Here is a 20,394-nt window from a genome sequence, read left to right as displayed (position 1 = left end):
GAATGAAAGGTCAAATTTTTGAGATGTGTAGGGTCTTTTCTTGTCTTTGAAATCTCGGATACTAATCTATAGATCAGAAGCAATGTTGTGCAGAATCTAGTCATGGTGGGTTTAGGGATTCTGTACTTCCATGTATAGTGTTTTTGGCAGAAGTACTGTGTATAGGAAAAGCAAACCCATATTCAAACTATGTATCTAGTCCAGTAAGGAAAACACTGTCTTTTCCATGATGGGAGCTGTCCAATGTAATCAATAGGCCATCAGGTAGCTAGCTGGCTCAATGGGATGGCATCATTTAGATACTCAATGTTGGTTTCTGCTGCTTGTAGATTGTCCTCTCAACAGTAGCCCTAGGCAGTTTGACTTGGATGTGTGAAAGTTCTTGTCACTGAACTCTTGTATTACCTCCATGACTGCAGCCATGAACACTCGGTCCATGAGCCCATTGGGAAATGACAGGAGTGGCTGGGGAAAGAAGCTGAAGGGTGTCCACAGAACAGGTCATCCTATTAACTTCACTACTAAAACCCTCCTTTCCTGAGGTCACTCAGTGGTGAGTATTCACAGGGAACAAAAATATCTTCACATTTTTTTGCCAATTCAGAAGAGATATCCACATTTCTCTTCCCTAGATATCTTTTTTACCAATTTTCCAATTATGTTCCTTCCAAAACCCTGATCATGCAACCAAATCATTGGCCACATATCAATTGCAACACTGTCCATTTTTTTTTTATAAGCAAAAAAAAAAACCCTGGTTCCTATAAGTGGTGAATATTTCTGTGTTTGTATTAAAAATCAATAACCCTGACTTTAAAAACAGCTAAAACATAAATTAATCTTCTCTTCAGAGTAGGAGTTACTTTCACAGAGTAGACAGTGGCAAGAGGATAGCATGAGAGAGGCTTTGCAGGTACTGAGTCCCATAGATCTATAGGTCTTATCTTCCTAAGTGATACTTTGCACTTTAGAAAGTATATGTTGCTGTAACCGTCCTTTCTGAAACCTCCGTCTTGTAGAATGCCCCCTCCCTTATTTGAAACTTTCCTTCCCAGTCTCCCTGCTCAACTTAAATTCTCCTCTCAGGCATTTTTCCTCCCAGTGAAGCCTTGTCTTTTTGGAAGAAAGTGCGTAATGCTTATTTCTGAGATCTTCAATGACCCAGAGCACCATCTGAGTCTCCCAAGATCCTCTTGTGATTCCTTGCTGTGGGTTTAGGTGAGGAGAGAGGAGTAGTCATCAACCTGCAAGTGGAAGCCAGAAGGTTTTTCCCATTTTTCCTGGTTGATATTGCTGAGATTTCCATACAGCAAATTGCTCTCTCCTTTCTGAGGCTGGTTATGAAGTTTGCAGGGTTAATACTAGGTCTTGTTAATACTTCTCTTTGCCATTTACACTGTACCTGCTGCCATGGGAGCCTTGATGCCTTAAAATACTTATGCTGGGGTTAATGGAGGCCTTTTGTGGTTTAATTTTGTCAAAATCATCCTTTTTGTTCTTTCACTTTCCTCTTTGCTTGTGCTTGTTTGTTGTTTGTAGGAGACTTTTTAAGGAAGTGCTTTAGGGGAGATTCATAGTTAACTAATAAAAAATTTCTTTAATTACCTTCTGCTTACAAAAATTTATTTTTAGTATTTTAATTTTTTTGGCTCTTTCATAATAAAGAGTTTACTGAAATGCCATAAGCTCTATTTTCTATGCACCCTTTAAATGTGAAAATTGACAAGAATTCTCAAAGTCATGTTGCATCACTTCATTCAGATTTTGTTTCCTGTGTCACCTCATCATAGAGGTTCATACCACACCCTGTGTAAAATATATCTGATCCCCTCAATGCCTTACTTTATCACTTGTCTTGGCTTTGCTTCTCTTTAGACTGGTTATTACATCTGCTATTGTTTATTTGTTGTTTCCTTGCCACATAGTAATGTCTCAAAAAGACTTTTGAATAAACACATGAAAGGTTATTCAAGTTATGCCAGACTTCAAGTTTCACAAGATCTGTTGCTCTCAACCTGGCTTCCCATTAGAAGCATCTGGAAAACTGTAGAAAATTACACATGCTGTTGGTCCTTGCTTGTCTATCAGTGTTACACTTTTTTTAGGTCCTACTCATGGGCACATGTGAGTATGCATGTGCATATGAGCATGGGTTTAGTGTGTGCTTGAATGTGTGTGTGATACAATAATGAAAGAAATTATGAGTTTTTAATAAGAAATTTCTTTGATTTCCTTCTGCTTCCTTTTTCTTGGATTCATCTTTTTTTATAGTATTTTTTGTTTTGTTTTGTTTACTCTTGCACTATAAAGGATTTACACAAATGTCGTAATCTCTATTGTCTGTGCTATTACTATTTCATCTGAGAAAACTACAGATTAGAATTTGTCATTCAGGATTCACAAAATACATGACTTATAAGGTACTCCAGGTCATTAAACATTTGATACCTTCTTCAATAGCAGTGTTTTTGTTTGTTTGTTTGCTTTCTCTATAAAGCTAGACATTTTTGTGCATTTCTTATCACTTGACTGAGACGCCTTTAAAGAAACTCAAAATCTATGCCTTGTTTACTTCAAACACATTTTAATTTCAGCAATGTAGAAATATCATGAATATGGATGTCTGTAAACCCTTGCGCTATATTCTGGAATTGATATATCACAGTTTTACTTATTATACTTTACTATATTTACAGGTTTTTTGCAATATAAAATGGGTTGTATTGCCAGTATGAGGGTCTCAGAGAAGCTAAGTGCTCACCCAGCATCAGAGCTATGATATAAGATTATGTCTAATATCTGACAATTTATTATCTAATGTTAAAACATAATTTTCCCCTAAGCCATCATTTTAAATCAGACTCCAAAAAACTTTATTTAGTCAACAAAAGTCAAGATTTGGTATATTACTCAAGAACTATTTACTTCCTTATCATTGAGTAAATCATTACGTTGGTATTTTGAGCCAAAAGATAATTGGGGAATATTCCCCTCTGGGAATCTCCTGTGGGTTTCATTAACAGCTGAGTAAGTGAATATAAAAGATTTAAATAAAACATGTTCATGATATATCTAAACCTGCACTTGCTATTCTTCAGGTAAGAGAACATATCAGATTATTTGCAGAATATTTAGGAGACATAACCTAGACTATCCAGGTAGACTAGGCTGTGAAGTCCCCAGTACTGAAAACTTTATTTCTTCCCTATTCCATTGGTGATTATTATATATCTGTCAAAATCTGATTTTTTTAGATTTCTACCCAATAATTTAAAACCCGTACTTCCTAGAAAAGAACAGAGAAAATATGAAAGATATGCTTATAGAGGTAAATAATAGACTCCAAATTGAATGTACACTTTAATTTTCCTGATGGAAGAAAGCCATACACTTCATATAAGAACAATGAGAAGAAAGGTCTAAATTTAATATGTCAATAGAAAACAAAAATATTTGAACTATTCATCTGCCTGCAGGGTTATATTTGGATATAAATAATGAGGGGGAAATAAATAATTGACATTTATTTTACTAGCTTTACAACTTTTTTTTTTTTTACAACTAGATGTCACATCAGATTATTACTTCATAATATTTCTCTGTTATTGATTACTTGAAAGATACCCAAACACTACAATGGTGTTTGGTTTTATTTATCATGGGGGGAAGGGACAGTTGCAGAATTAAGCCATCGTGTAATAGGAGGCAGTATAGAACCAAAACCAAATCCATTGCCAGTGAGTAAATTTGGACTCATAGTGACCCTTTATGACAGAGTAGAATTGCCCGATAGGGTTTCAAAAGAGTGGCTGGTGGATTCTAACTGATGACCTTTTGGTTAGCCGCCAAAGTCTATAACCACTTCCCCAATAGGGTTCCAAGAGGCAGTAGAAAAGGATGGAAGATATGTACACTTTGGGATCAGGGAGAGCTGGGGTTGAATCTTGGTTCTGGTACTTATAAGTTGTGAAGATTGCTATAAATACATCAAAAAGTATTGTGCAGAAAATTTCTTTCTCATACCAAGTGCTCAACAAAACAAATGATAGCTGTTATTATTTCTTTCCTTTGCATTATAAGTGTTTCAATGTTGGGCCCAAGATAACTACAGTTATCTTCTTTATCTTAAAATGATATTTATGGAAGTGACTTTACATTAATTTCTTAAAATTGAGCCTATTAAATTCGTCAATAATCATAATCACTTTCTCTTTACGACTTTGACCCCTTTCCAAATGTGCTAACATAGACAGTCATACTCAGTATAACTTTTCTTTTGACATATAGCAGAAAAGCTAGTTTCCAGAGAAATTTAACTCAAGTGCTTAATATTTCTTCTCTTTTTTTTTTTTAACATTTTCTTTATAGAAAGCCAAATTAAGACCACTGTTACATGATGAATCTAGTTGTTGTAACCTGTGTAACTTTTATTCTTACCACTGGATCACACAATTCACAAAACTCCTACTCTCTAAAAAATAAGCTTATGTTATGTTTATGAAATCTTATTAACAGAAATTATACCATTTTTTCATATGCAAAGGCAGAAGAATATGATTAAATCCACCTTTAGAGGACTTTTTCATCATAATATGATTCATTTGGTTTGATCTTGACAAAATAATGTTTGAGTGTATGTTAGTATTACGTGTACTTAATTCTCGGAGTGCATACATTTTTCAATGTTTTCATTAAAATGTGAATTTTGTGACCCAAATTTAATTTTTAAAATAAATACATCTGATGACAAAATTTCAATTATATTTATCTGTTTCATTTAAAACCAAAAATTGAAATATTTAAAGAAAATTGCATGTGTGTGTGTTTGTGTGTGTATACACACCCAAATTGTGTCTGAATAGGTTGGTCATTAAACTTTTTTTGCCAGTTTAAAGAAGACTAAACTTCAGAGAGAAAATTTAACATCACACACATTTTCTAATCACCAAACTGAGTGATGAGCAGGTATTTTCAGATTCTAAATCCTGTGTTATTTACCTTGTACTATTGTGAGTTCAGGCACACTGTTGAACTGACGTCAGGGGTTGTATTAGAAATCACCTTTTTCCTCAGGCTCATAATAATATTTTAAAAAATATAATGCATTGATTTTGATTTTATTCATCATTCATCAGTGTTTGTATTTGATATCTATTGATTATTTTTATCTTATTTACATAAATATTTTTGCCTCATTATCCCTTTATTAACACCCATGTTCACCTCTACCCCCATATATGAGATTTCTCAAACTAAGAAATGTATTTAGGAATTTCTCAATTAGGTAGTGAAAGAGTTTTTTAATAAAATGACATATTTATAAACATTTTATGGTGCTGTAGTCACTGATACCTATTAGGATAATTAAAATAAATGGGTTAGGTCTTCTAATATGCTTTGTCTTAATTTTTTACTTCCAGGAAAGAGAATTCAATCTAAGATATATTGTCGTTGCTGTCAAATTACTGGAGTATTTTTTTTTCCTCTAACTTTGTTCTTTATAAAATTCCTAAGGAAATATTTTCTCTAAATACTGGCAATTTTCCTAGATAATTCTGACATTATTTTTTCAAGGATATTGTAGATATTTGGATTTTTTCTCCTTTAATCACTCTAATCTAAATGGTTCTATCTCTTATTGAGAGATCCTTATCAATGTATTAAAACTGGAGCTAGACTTAGATTATGAATTTAAATATTTCATAGGTTATAATTTGTAGCAGATTGTGTATCCATAAAACTGATACAAAATTCCTAATCAGTAAATTACAGTAATTTAAGATGAAGTTTGGAGAGAATATCTAAAAAGAAAAATTATAATAAAATAATTTTTTAATTTTTAATATATATCCTCTAACCAGATAACTCTTTGACTCTTATTTGTTTAGCCAAGGGGTTATCTAGAAAATAGATAATTATTTTTAATACCTAGGTAATAGTTACTTAGCTATTATTTCACTGAGTCCACAATCATCAACACACAAACAGGTGTAAAACCTTGAAAGAAATTATCTTGGAAGAAAATACTTTGAAATCATGAGTGTCATGATTTCTTCTTGTGTTTTTTTTTTTTTTTAACTCTTCATTAATTTCTTTCATTTTCATCATAAATATTAGAGGGAGTAGAAAAACATATAGATTGTCAAAAATACAAATAGTCAAGCATGTAGCCAAAAAAGGGCAATGCAATATACTGAATCTAAGAAAGATGTTTCAATGAAACATAAGCTGTCATATACTTTTTTAATTCAGTCACAGTGAATCTTTCCCCCAAAACCATCTTGATAAATCCTGTTCTGCGAAACCCAAGGATGGCTACTGAAACTGGAGAATATTCAGAGAGTAGCTCATTAAATGTTATGATACCGGCAAGTGCTACTCTATAGGATGAACATGATTCAACACATTTCATATTTTTAATTATTTTAAAGATTACATTTCACTATTTCTCTCTTTCAATTTCTATCCCAACCTTGTGAGGTAAACATTAATATCATTTTACAGGTAAGAAGATAGTAGCAAATACTTTTAGACAATTGCCGAAAGAGCTAGAACTCTGATGTTCTACTCTAATGCTCTGTCCTTTCATAAACTGTCTCATGTGCTTGCATGTGAGAAGGAAATTTTCTTGAATAAATAACTGTCTAGTAAATAACCCAGTTAACCCACTTATTTACAAAATGACACGATTTTAACAAATGTGTTTTAATACATAACAGAATTTAATAAATAAATGAATTAGTCCAATTAATTTGGGAAGGGCACAGTTTTAGTAACGACTAAATGTCTTTTCCATTTGATTCTGCAGAGCTCTAGGGGTACTCACTCTATATTCATTGTCTTATTTCCTTAGGAGTCACTGCTGGGAAATCATGCACGTCAGAAAAATCAATATAAAGACAAATTTGACATTTCTTTGAGTCACAATATTGTGCATTCCTGTCGTAGAAATACGAATTATGACTTCATGAATATTTTTGTTTCATGAAGTGTCAACATGAAAAATGACACAGAAGTCACCACATTTGTATTGAAGGGCTTCACAGACAATCGTGAACTTCAGGTCATCTTATATTTTCTATTTCTAATAATCTACCTCTTTACTTTGATGGGAAATTTAGGACTGGTTGTATTGGTCATTGGGGAGTCCTCGCTCCACAACCCCATGTATTATTTCCTGAGTGTGTTATCTTTCCTGGATGCTTGCTATTCCTCAGTAATTACCCCAAATATGTTAGTGGAATTGATGTCAAAGAATAAAGACATTTCATTCCTTGGATGTGCAACACAAATGTTTTTCTGCACTATTTTTGGGACCACAGAATGCTTTCTCTTGGCAGCAATGGCTTATGATCGGTATGTAGCAATCTACAACCCACTTCTCTATTCAGTTAATACGTCACCCAGAGTCTATGTGTCACTCATCACTTCTTCATATGTTGGTGGTATCTTGCATGCTTCTTTGCACACAGTGGCAACTTTTAGCCTCTCCTTCTGTGCATCCAATGAAATCAGACATGTCTTTTGTGATATCCCTCCAGTCCTTGCTATCTCCTGTTCTGACACTCACATCAACCAGCTTCTACTCTTCTACGTTGTGGGTTTTATTGAGATATTCACCATCCTGATTGTCCTGATCTCCTACGGTTTCATTTTGTTGGCCATTCTGAGAATGCATTCTGCTGAAGGAAGGCGAAAAGTGTTTTCCACTTGTGGCTCTCACCTAACTGGAGTGTCAATTTTTCATGGAACAATCCTTTTCATGTACGTCAGACCAAGTTCCAGCTATACTTTGGATCATGACATGATAATGTCAATATTTTACAGTGTTATGATTCCCATGCTGAATCCCATTATCTACAGTTTGAGGAACAAAGATGTAAAAGAAGCAATAAAGAAAGTGTTTGGGAGAAATTGGCTTATCAATAAAGTATGTTTTTAGCACTAAATATGAAAAAAAAGTCAGGAGTCATGGAATATGCCTCCATGTGAAGAAGATATGACATAGATGGAATTTTTGTTTCAGTTTATTAGTGTCTTTCTATTCTTCTTCAAAATTTTGAAATAAAAATCATAGCGAACCCTCATCCTAGGCTATTTTATCACATACTGAAAAGCTATGCCATCAATTTGCTTCTATGTTCATACTGATTTACATGTATACGTGCAGGTGTGCATGGGTATATATATATATATGTATATATATATACACACACGTGTATAAATTCTTGTTTTAAAGTATTGTATATTTTTTCTCTTGCTTATAAATATCTATTGGGAAATGGAAAAAATATATATACTTATTTAGCATGTTGTCATTGTCGTTAGTTGCCATTGAGTCAGATCCCACTCATAGCGACTACATGTGCAACAGAATGAAACATTGCCTGGTTGTGCATCATTCTCACAATCGATGCTATGCTTGAACCCATTGTTGCAGCCACTGTGTTAATCCACCTTGTTGAGAGTCTGCCTCTTTTTCACTGACCCTCTACTAAGCATAATGTCCTTCTTCAGGGACTGATCCCTCCTAATAACGTGTTCTAAGTATGTCTATCAAAGACCATTCATGCTGGCCATAATGACCTAGGATGGTTACGAGGACATCTGCAACCCCTGGCTTTACATGGTTGTGGTATCTCTACAGATCTGTCTTCGGCTTGTTGTTGTTGTTGTTAGATGCCATCAAGACTTATAGCAACAATATGTGCAAGAAATGCTAACCCTCTACTTTACCAAGCATGGTGTCTTTTTCCAGGGACTGATCCCTCCTGATAATATGTCCAAAACTTGTGAGACATAGCCCCACCAAACTTGCTTCTAAGGAGCATTCTGGTTGTACATTTCCAAGAAAAATTTGCCCATTCTTTTAGCAATTCATGGTATAATCAATATTTTTTGCTAACAGCACAATTCAAAGATGTCAATTCTTCTATCTTCCTACTTCATCGTGCATCTTTTGCACACATACGAGGCTATAGAAAACACGATGGCTTGCATCAGGTACACCTTAGTCTTTGAGGTGACATATTTGCTTTTTATAACACTTTAAAGAGGTCTTTGGCAGCAGATTTGCCCAATGCAGTGGGTCTTTTGATGTCTTCATGAGTGTGATTGTGAATACAAGTAAAATGAAATCCTTGACAACTTCAATCTTTTCTGCATTTATCATGGTATTGCTTATTGGTCCAGTGGTGAGAATTTTTGTTTTCTTTATGTTGAAGTGCAATCCATACTGAAGGCTGTGGTCTTTCAATTTCATCAGTAAATGCTTAAAGTTCTCTTCACTTTCAGCAAGTAAGGCTATGTCATCGGCATAATGTAGGTTGCTAATGAATCTTCCTCCTATCCAGATGCTGCGTTTTTCTTCTTATAGTCCAGGTTCTCAGATTATTTAATCAGCATACAGACTGAATAAGTATGATGAAAAGGTACAACCGTGAAGCACACCTTTCCTGACTTTAAACCATGCCCCTTGTTCTGCCTAAATGATTGCCTCTTATTCTATGCAGATTCCTCATGAGCACAATTAAGGCTTCTGGAATTCATATTCTTTGCAAAGTAATCCATAATTTGTTATGATCCACTCAGTAGAAGGACTTTGCATACTCAATAAAACAGGTAAACATCTGTCTGGTATTCCCTGTTTTTAGCCCGGGTCCATCTGACATGAGCAATGATATCCCTGGTTCCATCTCCACATCTGAATACGGCCAGAATCTCTGGCAGTTCCGTATCGATGTGCTACTGCAGCTGCTTTTGAATGATCTTCACCAAGGTTTTGCTTGAGTTTCATATTAATGATAATGTTCGATAATTTCCACATTTGTTGGGATCACCTTTCCTTAAAATAGGCATAAAAATGGATCTCTTCCAATCGGTTGGCCAGGTAGCTGTCTTCCAAATTTCTCATCATAGAAGAGTGAGCACGCCCAGAGCTGCTTCTGTTTGTTGAAACATCAATTGGTATTCCATCATTCCCTGATGCCTTGTTTTTTGCCAATTACATCAGTGCAGCTAGGACCTCTTCCTTCAGTACCGTCAGTTCTTGATCATATGCTCCCTCCTAAAATGGTTGAACATTGACCACTTGTATTTGGTACAGCGACTCTGCATATTCCTTCCATCTGCTTTTGATGCTTACTGCATTGTGTAATATTTTCTCTGTAGAACCCTTCAATATTGCAACTCAAGGCTTGAATTTTTTTTCTTCAGTTATTTCAACTTGACAAATGCCAAGCATATTCTTTTTTTTTTTTGTTTCCTAACTTCAGGTGTTTGCACATGTCATAATAGTTCTTTACTCTTCTGGAGACACCCTTTGAAATCTTTTGTTCAGCTCTTCTACGTCATCATTTCTTCCATTTTCTTTTTTTTTACTAGAAGTTCAAGTTTCCACCTGTGCTTCTCACATGATGGCAGTCACTGTATTCTATGGGACCCTCCTTTTCACGTATTTGCAACCAAGGACCAACCACTCATTAGATACTGATAAAATGGCCTCAGTCTTTTACACCCTAGTGATACCAATGCTGAATCCCGTCATTTACAGCCTAAGGAACAAGGACGTGAAGGATGCACTGAAGAGATTCCTTAATAACTCAAGCAAATTACTCCAATTAACATAAATACATAACTACAACTATTTTCTTTTAAGAGTCTTAATTTGCTCATGACAAATCCGCCATTAAGTGAAGAGACATTTTAATTGGTTAAAAAAAAAATTTAATTTCAATGGGAAAAAAACTGATGCATTTTTTCCCAATTCAAAATACCAGTCTTCCTAGAAGGAAAAAGTTTTCAATTATACAATGAAAACAAACTTACATATATAATAAAAACAATTTGAGAAGAAAGAAGCACATATTATAAATAAATTGCAACTTGTTAAAAGGTTTGTGTCTTATTCTCTGGAAATATGGTATCTGCTGTTGTTAGATGCCATCAAGTCCATTTCTACTCATAGGGACATTATATACAACAGAAGGAAACACTGCCTGGTCCTGAGCCATCTTCCGGATCATTGTTATGCTTGAGTCCATTGCTGTAGCCACTGTGTCAATTCATCTCCTTGAAGGTCTTTAACCTAGGTAGTGTATTTTGTTTGCAAATTAGAAGAAACACCTGCAAATAAAAGGTATCTAGATGCTGCAAATTGTTTTCACTAACCTACAGTCTGGAGAATGGGACCCACCCAGCTGTACCAGGAAAAAAAAAAAAAAAAAAAAAAATCTAAACCCAACCCACAACCCTCAAGTTGATTCCAATTCACGGCAACCCTATCCGACAGAGTAGAACAACCCTATAGGGTTTCCAAGGAGCACCTGCTGGATTTGAACTGCCAACCTCTTGATTAGCAGCCTTAGCTCTTAACCACTACCCACCAGGAAAGAAAAGGCCTTGTGATTCTCTTCCTTTAAGATTATAGCCAAGAAAGCACTGTGGACAATTTCTACTCTGTAACACCTGGGGTCATCTTGAACTGAAATTGACTTGCGAGCAACTGACAACAACATAGTCTCTAAACAAGGAAGAGAAAGCCTGCTAATGAGTGGTGGAGGCATATGAGAATCATTGCTTGAAAGATGATAGAAAGTCAGATTATTGCCCTTGAAACACTCGCCTTTTGTCCAATGACTAAACATTTTATTACAATTTTACATTTTCTTTTCTGTTTTATACCATATTCTCCACTAATAACCATTTGCACCATTTTCTCCATCTATCACATGGTTTGTGAACTCATTGTTGTCTTATACTTAAAATAGATTTAGAACACATGAAAGTAAATATGTAGGGGAAAATGAAATGAAGCCCAAGGGTGCTTTGAAATACAACATGTGCCACAGCCGCCTGAAATAAACATAAAAGCATTCTACGTTTTTTCTCCTCTCTTGTAGACATGTGCATGAAGCAAAAAAATTATGTTGAGCTAATCATGATATATGATTGTTTCCACATGTTCTTCCCATACTAAAATCTGTTTGTAGAACGTATTATCTTTAATATGAAACCATCAACATTAAACATCACTTCTTTACCCATTTTTATTTAGTATAGTGAAAGTGTTAGTAGATCAAAATTGGCATCTCTTAAAAGTGGCCAAGTGGTAAAGATTCTCAAGAAACCTAATGCAAAAAATAAAAAAAAAGTTAATAGTCATGTGAGTTATTGCTGTGTATGTACAATGCAATGGCGTGAGGGACACTGGGTTGGTTTGGCATGTGATGTAAGGACAGTGTCTGGACATAAAATAAACTTATGACAATTCCAGGAATGTCAGACATGATGCACAACCAGGAACTTAGAGACTCACATAAATGAGTCAGTTTCTAACTCTGGTCATAAATAAACAGAATAGCTGAAGGCAGGCAAGACAAACTATGTGATGGACGTTTCTGACCTCAAAAGACAAAATCAGCTATAAATTAATCCCATTAGTCATTAAGCTTTTCATGTTAATCGTTGCTGTGTTTCTTTGTTTTTACTTTATTCAGGGTGTGTTTTTGTTTCAGCAGCTTACAATTACAGAAGTATGTTTCCCATTAGCAAACTATTCTCTTTGGATATGACTCGATGTATAACATTGGAACAAAAGGCTAAGCTCACATTACAACATTTCCAATGCTGTTTAAAATAAATGAATGAATAAATGAATAAACCAGTTGTCTTGGAGTGGTTCCTACTCATTGCAACCCCATGTGTGTCAGAGTCGAACTTTCCCAGAACGTTTTCAATGACCTTTCAGAAGTAGATCACCAGGTCTTTCTTCTAAGGCACCTCTGGGTGGATTCAAACCAGCAAACTTTCAGTTAGCAGTCAAGTATTTAACAATATATAACATCCAGAGACTTTATCCAATGCAACACATTGGAATACAATACATTGGAATACATATACAGTTTGGTTGATTGCTAAACATTTTGCTAAATGAATAAAGGTCAAAAACGAGAAGTTTACTGTTTTCCTCTACCTTTTAATTTGATTCACATCCATGCATTTCCTAAAAATGATCATGCTATTTTTATATTCCTTTCCTATAGTTGTAACAAATTACATCAAATTTAATGTCTAAAACACAAATGTATTATATCATAGTTTTGACAGTAAGAGGTCCATAATGAGTCTAATTGCACTAAAAGCAAGGTGTTAGCTAATTGTATTCCTTCTGGACGCCCTAGAAGAGAATGTTTCCTGCCTTTTTCACCTTCTAGAGACAGCAAATATTCCTGGGATAGTGGCCCCTTCCAGTTATCAATCCTATCACTCTCATTTCTTCTTCCATCACCTTCTCAGGTTCTCTTGCATACCTTTTGTCTTCTAAGAACTCTTGTGATTACATTGGGCCCACCTGGACAATCCTTGAAAACACGGTATATCAGTAAAGTCCGTTTTGTCATGTAAGTAATATATTCACAGTTTCTGAGAATTAAGATTTGGACATCTTTGAGAGTTCATGAAACTGTGTTCTGTATCGCATTGGAGAATTTTATGAAATTAGACAATATTAAATCTTGCAACCATCTCACTTACCTGAGCTCAGTAAAATATTCCAACTAAAATGTACACAGTATACACCTGTTTTATGTTATTTAGCTATGATATTTGCTCTATACAAACTATACACAGAGACCTCTTTAAATTAAACATGAGCAGAAAAATATTTGGCTCAAAGATTGCAGAAAGTATGTTCCCAGATAAAAGTAAACTCATGTATCATTTGTTACACTTCTATTGAGAAATTCTGAATCAAGTCAGTTAACCAGCTAGGCATATCTGTCAAGCACACATTTTAAATGAAGTAAGATATGAAAAACAATTGATTTCTCCACTCTGGTCTTCTATGCTCAAAGCTCACCCCATTGGGCATTAACTCCTCCAAACATTCAGGTTATGCCTCTCTGTGGACTGAGGTGGTGCCACGGCATCTTGTGCCTGAGTAGCCATAGCGAATGCAGGGAGAGGTCAGGCGTGACAGGAGATACATGGAAGTCACGAAGCAAGTCACCATCTGGGCAAAGGTATGAAAGTTAGGAAAAGCTTCAAACAGCTGCTACGGAAGCCTGTCTTAGTTATCTAGTACTGGTATAATAGAAATAGCTTTAACAAAGAAAAATTTATTCTCTCACAGTCTAGTAGGTTACAAGTCCAAATTCAGGGCATTGGCTCCAGAGTAAGGAAGGATTTCTCTCTCTGTCGGCTCTGGAGGAAGGTCCTTGCCATCAATCTTCCCCGGTCGAGGAATTTTTCTTCGTAGGAACCCTGGGTCTAAAAGACACTCTCTGCTCCCGATGCTTCTTTCTTGGTGGTATGAGGTCCCCAAAATTTGCTTGCTCCTCTTTCCTTTTATCTCCTGAGAGATAAACGGTGGTGCAGGCCACACTCCAGGGAAATTCCCTTTACTTGGATCAGGGAGGTGACCTGAGTAAGGGTGGTATTACAATCCCACCCTAATCCTCTGAACATAAAATTACAACCACAAAATGGAGGTCAACCACATGATACTGGAAACCATGGCCTAACCAAGTTGATACACACATTTTTGGGAAGACATAACTCAGTCCATGACATTCCACCCTTTGGCTGCCAAAAATCACATCTTTGAAACATGCAAAACATATTTACCCTTAACTCTAAATCCAAAATTGAAAAATCTTCTTAACCTCTGAAATCTGGAATACAAGTTACCTACTTCCAAGGGTAAAAATGGCAGAACAGTTATAAGCCAGACATTTCCGTTACAAATGGGAGAAATTGGAGAGAAAGAAGGCATAACAGGCACCAAGCAAATCAGCAGAAAACATTACATTAGCCCTCGAAGCTTTGAAAAGAATCCTCTGTTCTCTGAGACAATCCACCTGATTGAAGGTTCATGTTATGTTCACTACTGATTCACTGAGAATTTAACTTTGTTTTGAAGGACTATGATCATGTATCTCAGTATTTTACATAAATCCCAAGTCTCTCTGGTTTTAAACACTTTTCTGCCACATCCATAACTAAAAAAAAGGGAGATAGATGTGAACATGATTCAACATTATTTTAATTCAAAAGCAAAATCAAGGAATTATAAGGTTTCATCATTTCTATTCAGCACTAAATAGAGATATTCTTGTCATCTTAAGGTCTAGAGAAGCTTGATGAAGATCGTCCCACATAGCTGCATTGTCTTAGGCAATGATACAACAACATTAACAACTTTTTTAAAAACTACTCTAACCACAAAAGCAGCTAGCACAATAATGGCCAACTTCTTAATGATTAAAAATAATACATTATAATACATATATTACAAAGATCTAGTATAATTTTTTACTGAATGATAGGTTATTGATGTTTACCCAATCATAGATGTTATTGATTTAAGAGACAAACTCATGAGATTATACACGTAAATTAAAACCCTTATGACTTAGATAAGTAAGGTAACTTTGATGCAAACATGCTGTTGTTGTTAGGCACCTTCAAGTTCATTCAGACTCATAGCAACCCTATATACAACAGAAAGAAACACTGCCCTGTCCTGCGCCATCGTCACAGCAATTGTTATGCTTGATTCCGTTGTTGCAACCATTGTGTCGATCCCTCTCATTGAAGGTCTTCCTCTTCTTCGCTGACCCTCTGCTTTATCAAACATGATACCCTTATCCAGGGCCTGGTCCCCCCTGACAACATGTCCAAAATATGTGAGATGGAGTCTAGATATACTTGCTTCTAAGGAGCTTTCAGGTTGTACTTCTTTGAACACAGAGTTCATTCTTTTGTCAGTCCATGGTATATTCAATATTCTTCCCCAACGCCACAACACAAAGGCATCAATTCTTCAGTCTTCCTTGTTCATCATCCAGCATTTGCGTGCATATGAGGTGATTGGAAGCACCACGCATATGATGCTAAAATAGGTTTCCATAAAATATCACTTCTTGGTCACCAAATAATCAATATGGCTTCAAATAGGCAGTTCTTTCTTTGCTGTAATATTTTGTATTTTAATCACTTTTCTCATTGTTTGCTTCCTCTCTCAGAATTTTTCAACATTTTATCATCATTTTATTGTTCTACCATAGTTGAGTGAGAATCATCTGTATCAAAGTGACATATATAACATCTACATGCACAAGAAGACATTATTGAATTTACTTTTTAAGGATGCATGTCTTTATATACATATATGTAACATTTAACAGTTTATATACAAATTGTTCCCGACATTGGTTACAAATTTCACAATATGTCAACATTTTCATTATTTCCATTCTGTTTGTTCTGTTTCCATTGATCTAGGTTCCCTGTGCCTTCTTGCCTTCTCATTTTTGCTTTTAAGTAAATGTTGACCTTTGGTCACATAAAAAACCCCAGTGCCGTCGAGTTGGTCTCATATAGTTTATAATTTAAGGAAGCACATTACTCACAGGTAACATTGTTTATTTAATAAGCCCATCTATTATTTGGCAGTAAGGTGATCTCTTATAGTGGCTTCAGTTCCTAGTTAAAAGGGTTTCTTAAGTGCGATGATTTTGGGAGTTACTCTACTCTCTATTGGTCCAGCAAGATGGACTTTTTTAGAAATTTGAATTTTGTTCTACATTTTTCTTCCATTCTACAAGGGAACTTTTACTGTGTCCTTAGTCAGAACAATTGGTTGCTACCTGGGCGCCATTTAGTTCTTCTGTCTCAGGCTAGAAGAGGCCATGTTTTCTGTGTGTTATTTGTCCTGTGGACTAGTTTATTATTTGAATCTTTGGTTTCCATCATTCTCTTTTGCTCCAGAGAGTAGAGAGCAATAGTTGTATCTTAGATGGAAACTCTCAATCTTTTAAGGCCCCAGGAATGCATGCCTTTTAAATGACATGTATTAACTTTTTTGAAGAGCTACTTATGTAGGGAAGGGGATTAAAATGGAAATGGGCACGAGGTCTGTTGATGGTCATGGGATATAGTATTAGAGTAGAAGTAAATCTGAAAAGCACTGTGGAAAACCATTCAGACAAGCACACAATGACAGCGTGCTGTGATTCTGATGCTGTGGTCCCACACATGAATTAGTCTAGAATTCCCTTGCTTCACCACACTAACTTCAAGGGAGGATGAGAAATAGTCTAGCCAAGTGGCCAGGAAGAAAAGAAAAACAGATTTGATAATCACCCAGCCAGTCTCTGTTACAGGGCATGTTTCAGTTTTGTCTGACTTCAGTGACCATTTTACCAACATTATTCAAAAATTATCACTATTATAAACACTGAAATATTAAAACTACATTAAAATTAGGTGTTTATATGTCTCTATTACAGTCTCTGAAGCCCTGGTGGCACAGCAATTAAGAACTTTTCTGCTAACTAAAAGGTCAGCAGTTGGAATATGACAACTGATCCCTGGAAGCCCTATAGGGCAGTTGAACCCTGTCCTATGGAGTCGCTTTGAATCAGAATTGACTCCAGGGCAGTGAGAGTGGGTTTTACATAGATAAGTATATATACCTATCAAACCATGTATACATATACATACGTATATGGGAGCCCTGGTGGTGAAATGGTTAAGAGTTCAGGCTGCTACCCAGACATGTTTAAACACACTTCGTTTGGAATAAACCCATGCATGTGTGAACTGGGACCCTCGTAGCAACACTTTTTGACTTACCCTCATATATGCACCTCACTGGTTTTGCCTCTTTTGAGAACCCAGTCCAAGACAACGGGATCCACACTCTTCTATTTTTAAACCAGCCTATTCTTGATAAAGTTTAGTAAAACTGTCCCTAAAATCATCAACATTTTCACCTTAATGAGCTAAGATTAGCTGGATGGAAACCGGTATTAGATATTAGGAATACCAAAATTAAGAAGGAAGGCTTGTATCCTGCAGTAAAGTAGTGAATATCTTAGAGAATGAGATACGACTTGTCATGGTTTCCTTGATGAAGTTAAAATAACATTAAAGATTGGGATTACAGCACGGGAAACAAAATTCTGATGTTTAATTTCACATTTTTGGACTGGTATTTCATTCATTCATTCATTCCATCAGTAGGTGAGTTGGTTAACAAATAACTTTTGGACATCTATTTTGTCCTGTGTATTATTTTAAAACCAAAAAAAAAAAAAAAAACCCAGTGTCGTCGAGTCGATTCCGACTCATAGCGACCCTATAGGACAGAGTAGAACTGCCCCACAGAGTTTCCAAGGAGCTCCTGGCAGATTTGAACTGCCGACCCATTGGTTAGCTGCAGTAGCACTTAACCACTACGCCACTACGCCACCAGGGTTTCCGTGTATTATTTTAGAAGCTGGTAACAAAAAGGTAAAATAATCAGATATATTCCTTCCTCTTGAAAAAGTTATAGTCTAGAAAATGCCCCAGGAAAAGTAAAAAATAATTGGTAGCGACATTCAATTGCAGTATTTATTCATTATTTGAAAGAAGATTGTAGGTTGGCATGAAAAAAATACATTTTTTACTCAAATTAGTTGAATATAAGAAATGGAAATGATACCAGATATGATTTACACTTTAATGATTTTAATAAAAAGTTGATATTCAGCCTCTTTGCAAATTTCACATCTTGAATTTGGTGTATATCATCTGATTTTTACAGACCATACAATAGAGCTTGACATTGGAAGGGAGGTTTTGTATTAAGTTCTATCCTCAATACTCACATTAAAATTGTCCACTGGGTTGAATTCTGTGTTTTCCAACTGTTGCATTTTCTTCATCCATAACCCAGGAGCACTGGCCAAAGAATCTAAGGGCGTATCTATCTATATATATATATAGTTACATATTTTATATATATGTATGTATATGTACATGCATGTGTGTGTGACAGAATTACTGCATGTGTTTCTTTTTTCAATGTATTAATTTAAACAAGTCCCTAGGCTATCTCCCTAGGCTGAAATTTTGATTGCAGCTTTGCTTAATGAGCATTCAATTTGTCTTTCTTTAATTGGGGAATCAGACCCTTATCTGGGAATTCTAGTCCTTATGTTCAGGCTGGGGCCTAGAAACAAACATATATTATTGTGGAGGTCTTCAGGAACTTCAGACCTTTGTAAAACTTTCTAGCATGCTTCAGGGAGTAAACTTGGAGAGGATCTCAGTAGATCTCGATGCACATGTAGGATAAACCAAATGTTTTGCCTATGATTAGATCTAGATGGGAAACCCTGATGGTGTAGTGGGTAAGTGCTGCAGCTGCTAACCAAAAGGTCAGCAGTTCGAATCCACCAGGCCCTCCTGGGAAACTATATGGACAGGTGCACTCTGCCCTATAGGGCCAATATGAGTCAAAATCCACAGCAACAGTTTTTCCTTGTTTTTTTTTTTTTAGCTCTAGATGTGATGACCAAGTACCTTGAAAGCTCTATCAATTCAAATCAAACTCAGAACTGCAATGGTTTCTTCTCTGTCTCTTTTCCAAGTGACTACAATCCTTGCCCACTGATTGCTAAGTGGAAGTGACACCCCTGTAATGATTTAAGTAAATGTCTTAATAAATTTGTGACAGTCTTAATGACTACCAATAAATGAGACTGAGCATTGTTAAAGGAGATGTGAAAAAAAAAATTAAAAAATCAGTGTTGATTATCTAAGAGAATGGAGAAGATTTAGCAAATTGCTTTTTTTTACATATGATGAATTTGATATTTTTAGGGAAGCAATTATTTACCAGATGATCTTAATCTAGGTAGAGTTACTGCAAAAACTTCAGCTGTAATTGTTACCGGAGAGAATGCCCTCGGTTCTTCTCTTCAGTGTAGGAAACAATTTGAACACAGACAAATACTGTCAAGCAAGCAGAGGTTGATTAGCTAGCAGAGGGTTAATAGCGAAAGTACACTTGACCAGGGAGTGTCAAGCGGGCTACTCAGATAGAGAGTTGAGTGCCCCGATACAGTCTTTTTCTTAGGGCTTTATACTCTTTTCTCCTACTTACCCCTGTTAATGTTCAACTGTCAAGTCAGGGACACCTGTAGAGACCATTTCCTCTTTCTCTCGAGTATAAGCTCTCCCCCATCCCTGTGAATGTTTAACTGCCAAGTCAGGGACCCCCGTAGGGACTATTTCCTCTTTCTCCAGTGCAAGTTCTCCACCTCCCCCTTATATCATTCATTTCCTTTCTTTCTTTCCCTAGTGAAAGCTTTCCACCTTATATAATGAGTTGTGACAGTGTCATGTACCATTTGGAGTACAAACACAGAAAGACACTACACCTTATCTTTTACCAATGAGACTAATGATAAATTGAGAATTTCACGTTTTCTCTGTACAGATGTCAAAGCTGAAGAATTTCTTGACCATTTTTGAAATCCTAATATTTATACCCCTCCCCACGTGTCTGTCAGTTTGTCGTACTGTGGGGGCTTGTGTCTTGCTGTGATGCTGGAAGCTATG

The 20,394-nt window shown here is 35.8% G+C and overlaps 1 protein-coding gene across 1 annotated transcript; it reads left to right on the top strand.

Annotated features, from left to right (window-relative positions):
* The first annotated feature begins 6,913 nt into the window (after nucleotides 1-6,913).
* Nucleotides 6,914-7,942, top strand: LOC126080262 (olfactory receptor 5T2-like). The gene has a single exon (XM_049891520.1). The coding sequence runs from the start codon at nucleotides 6,998-7,000 to the stop codon at nucleotides 7,940-7,942; it is 945 nt and encodes a 314-aa protein (XP_049747477.1). The 5' UTR covers nucleotides 6,914-6,997.
* The last annotated feature ends 12,452 nt before the right edge of the window (nucleotides 7,943-20,394 follow it).

This window comes from Elephas maximus, chromosome 7 (genome assembly GCF_024166365.1).
Source record: "Elephas maximus indicus isolate mEleMax1 chromosome 7, mEleMax1 primary haplotype, whole genome shotgun sequence".
NCBI lineage: Eukaryota > Metazoa > Chordata > Mammalia > Proboscidea > Elephantidae > Elephas > Elephas maximus.
Note: the sequence above shows the minus strand (reverse complement) of the source record. Positions and strands in the feature narration are given on the sequence as shown.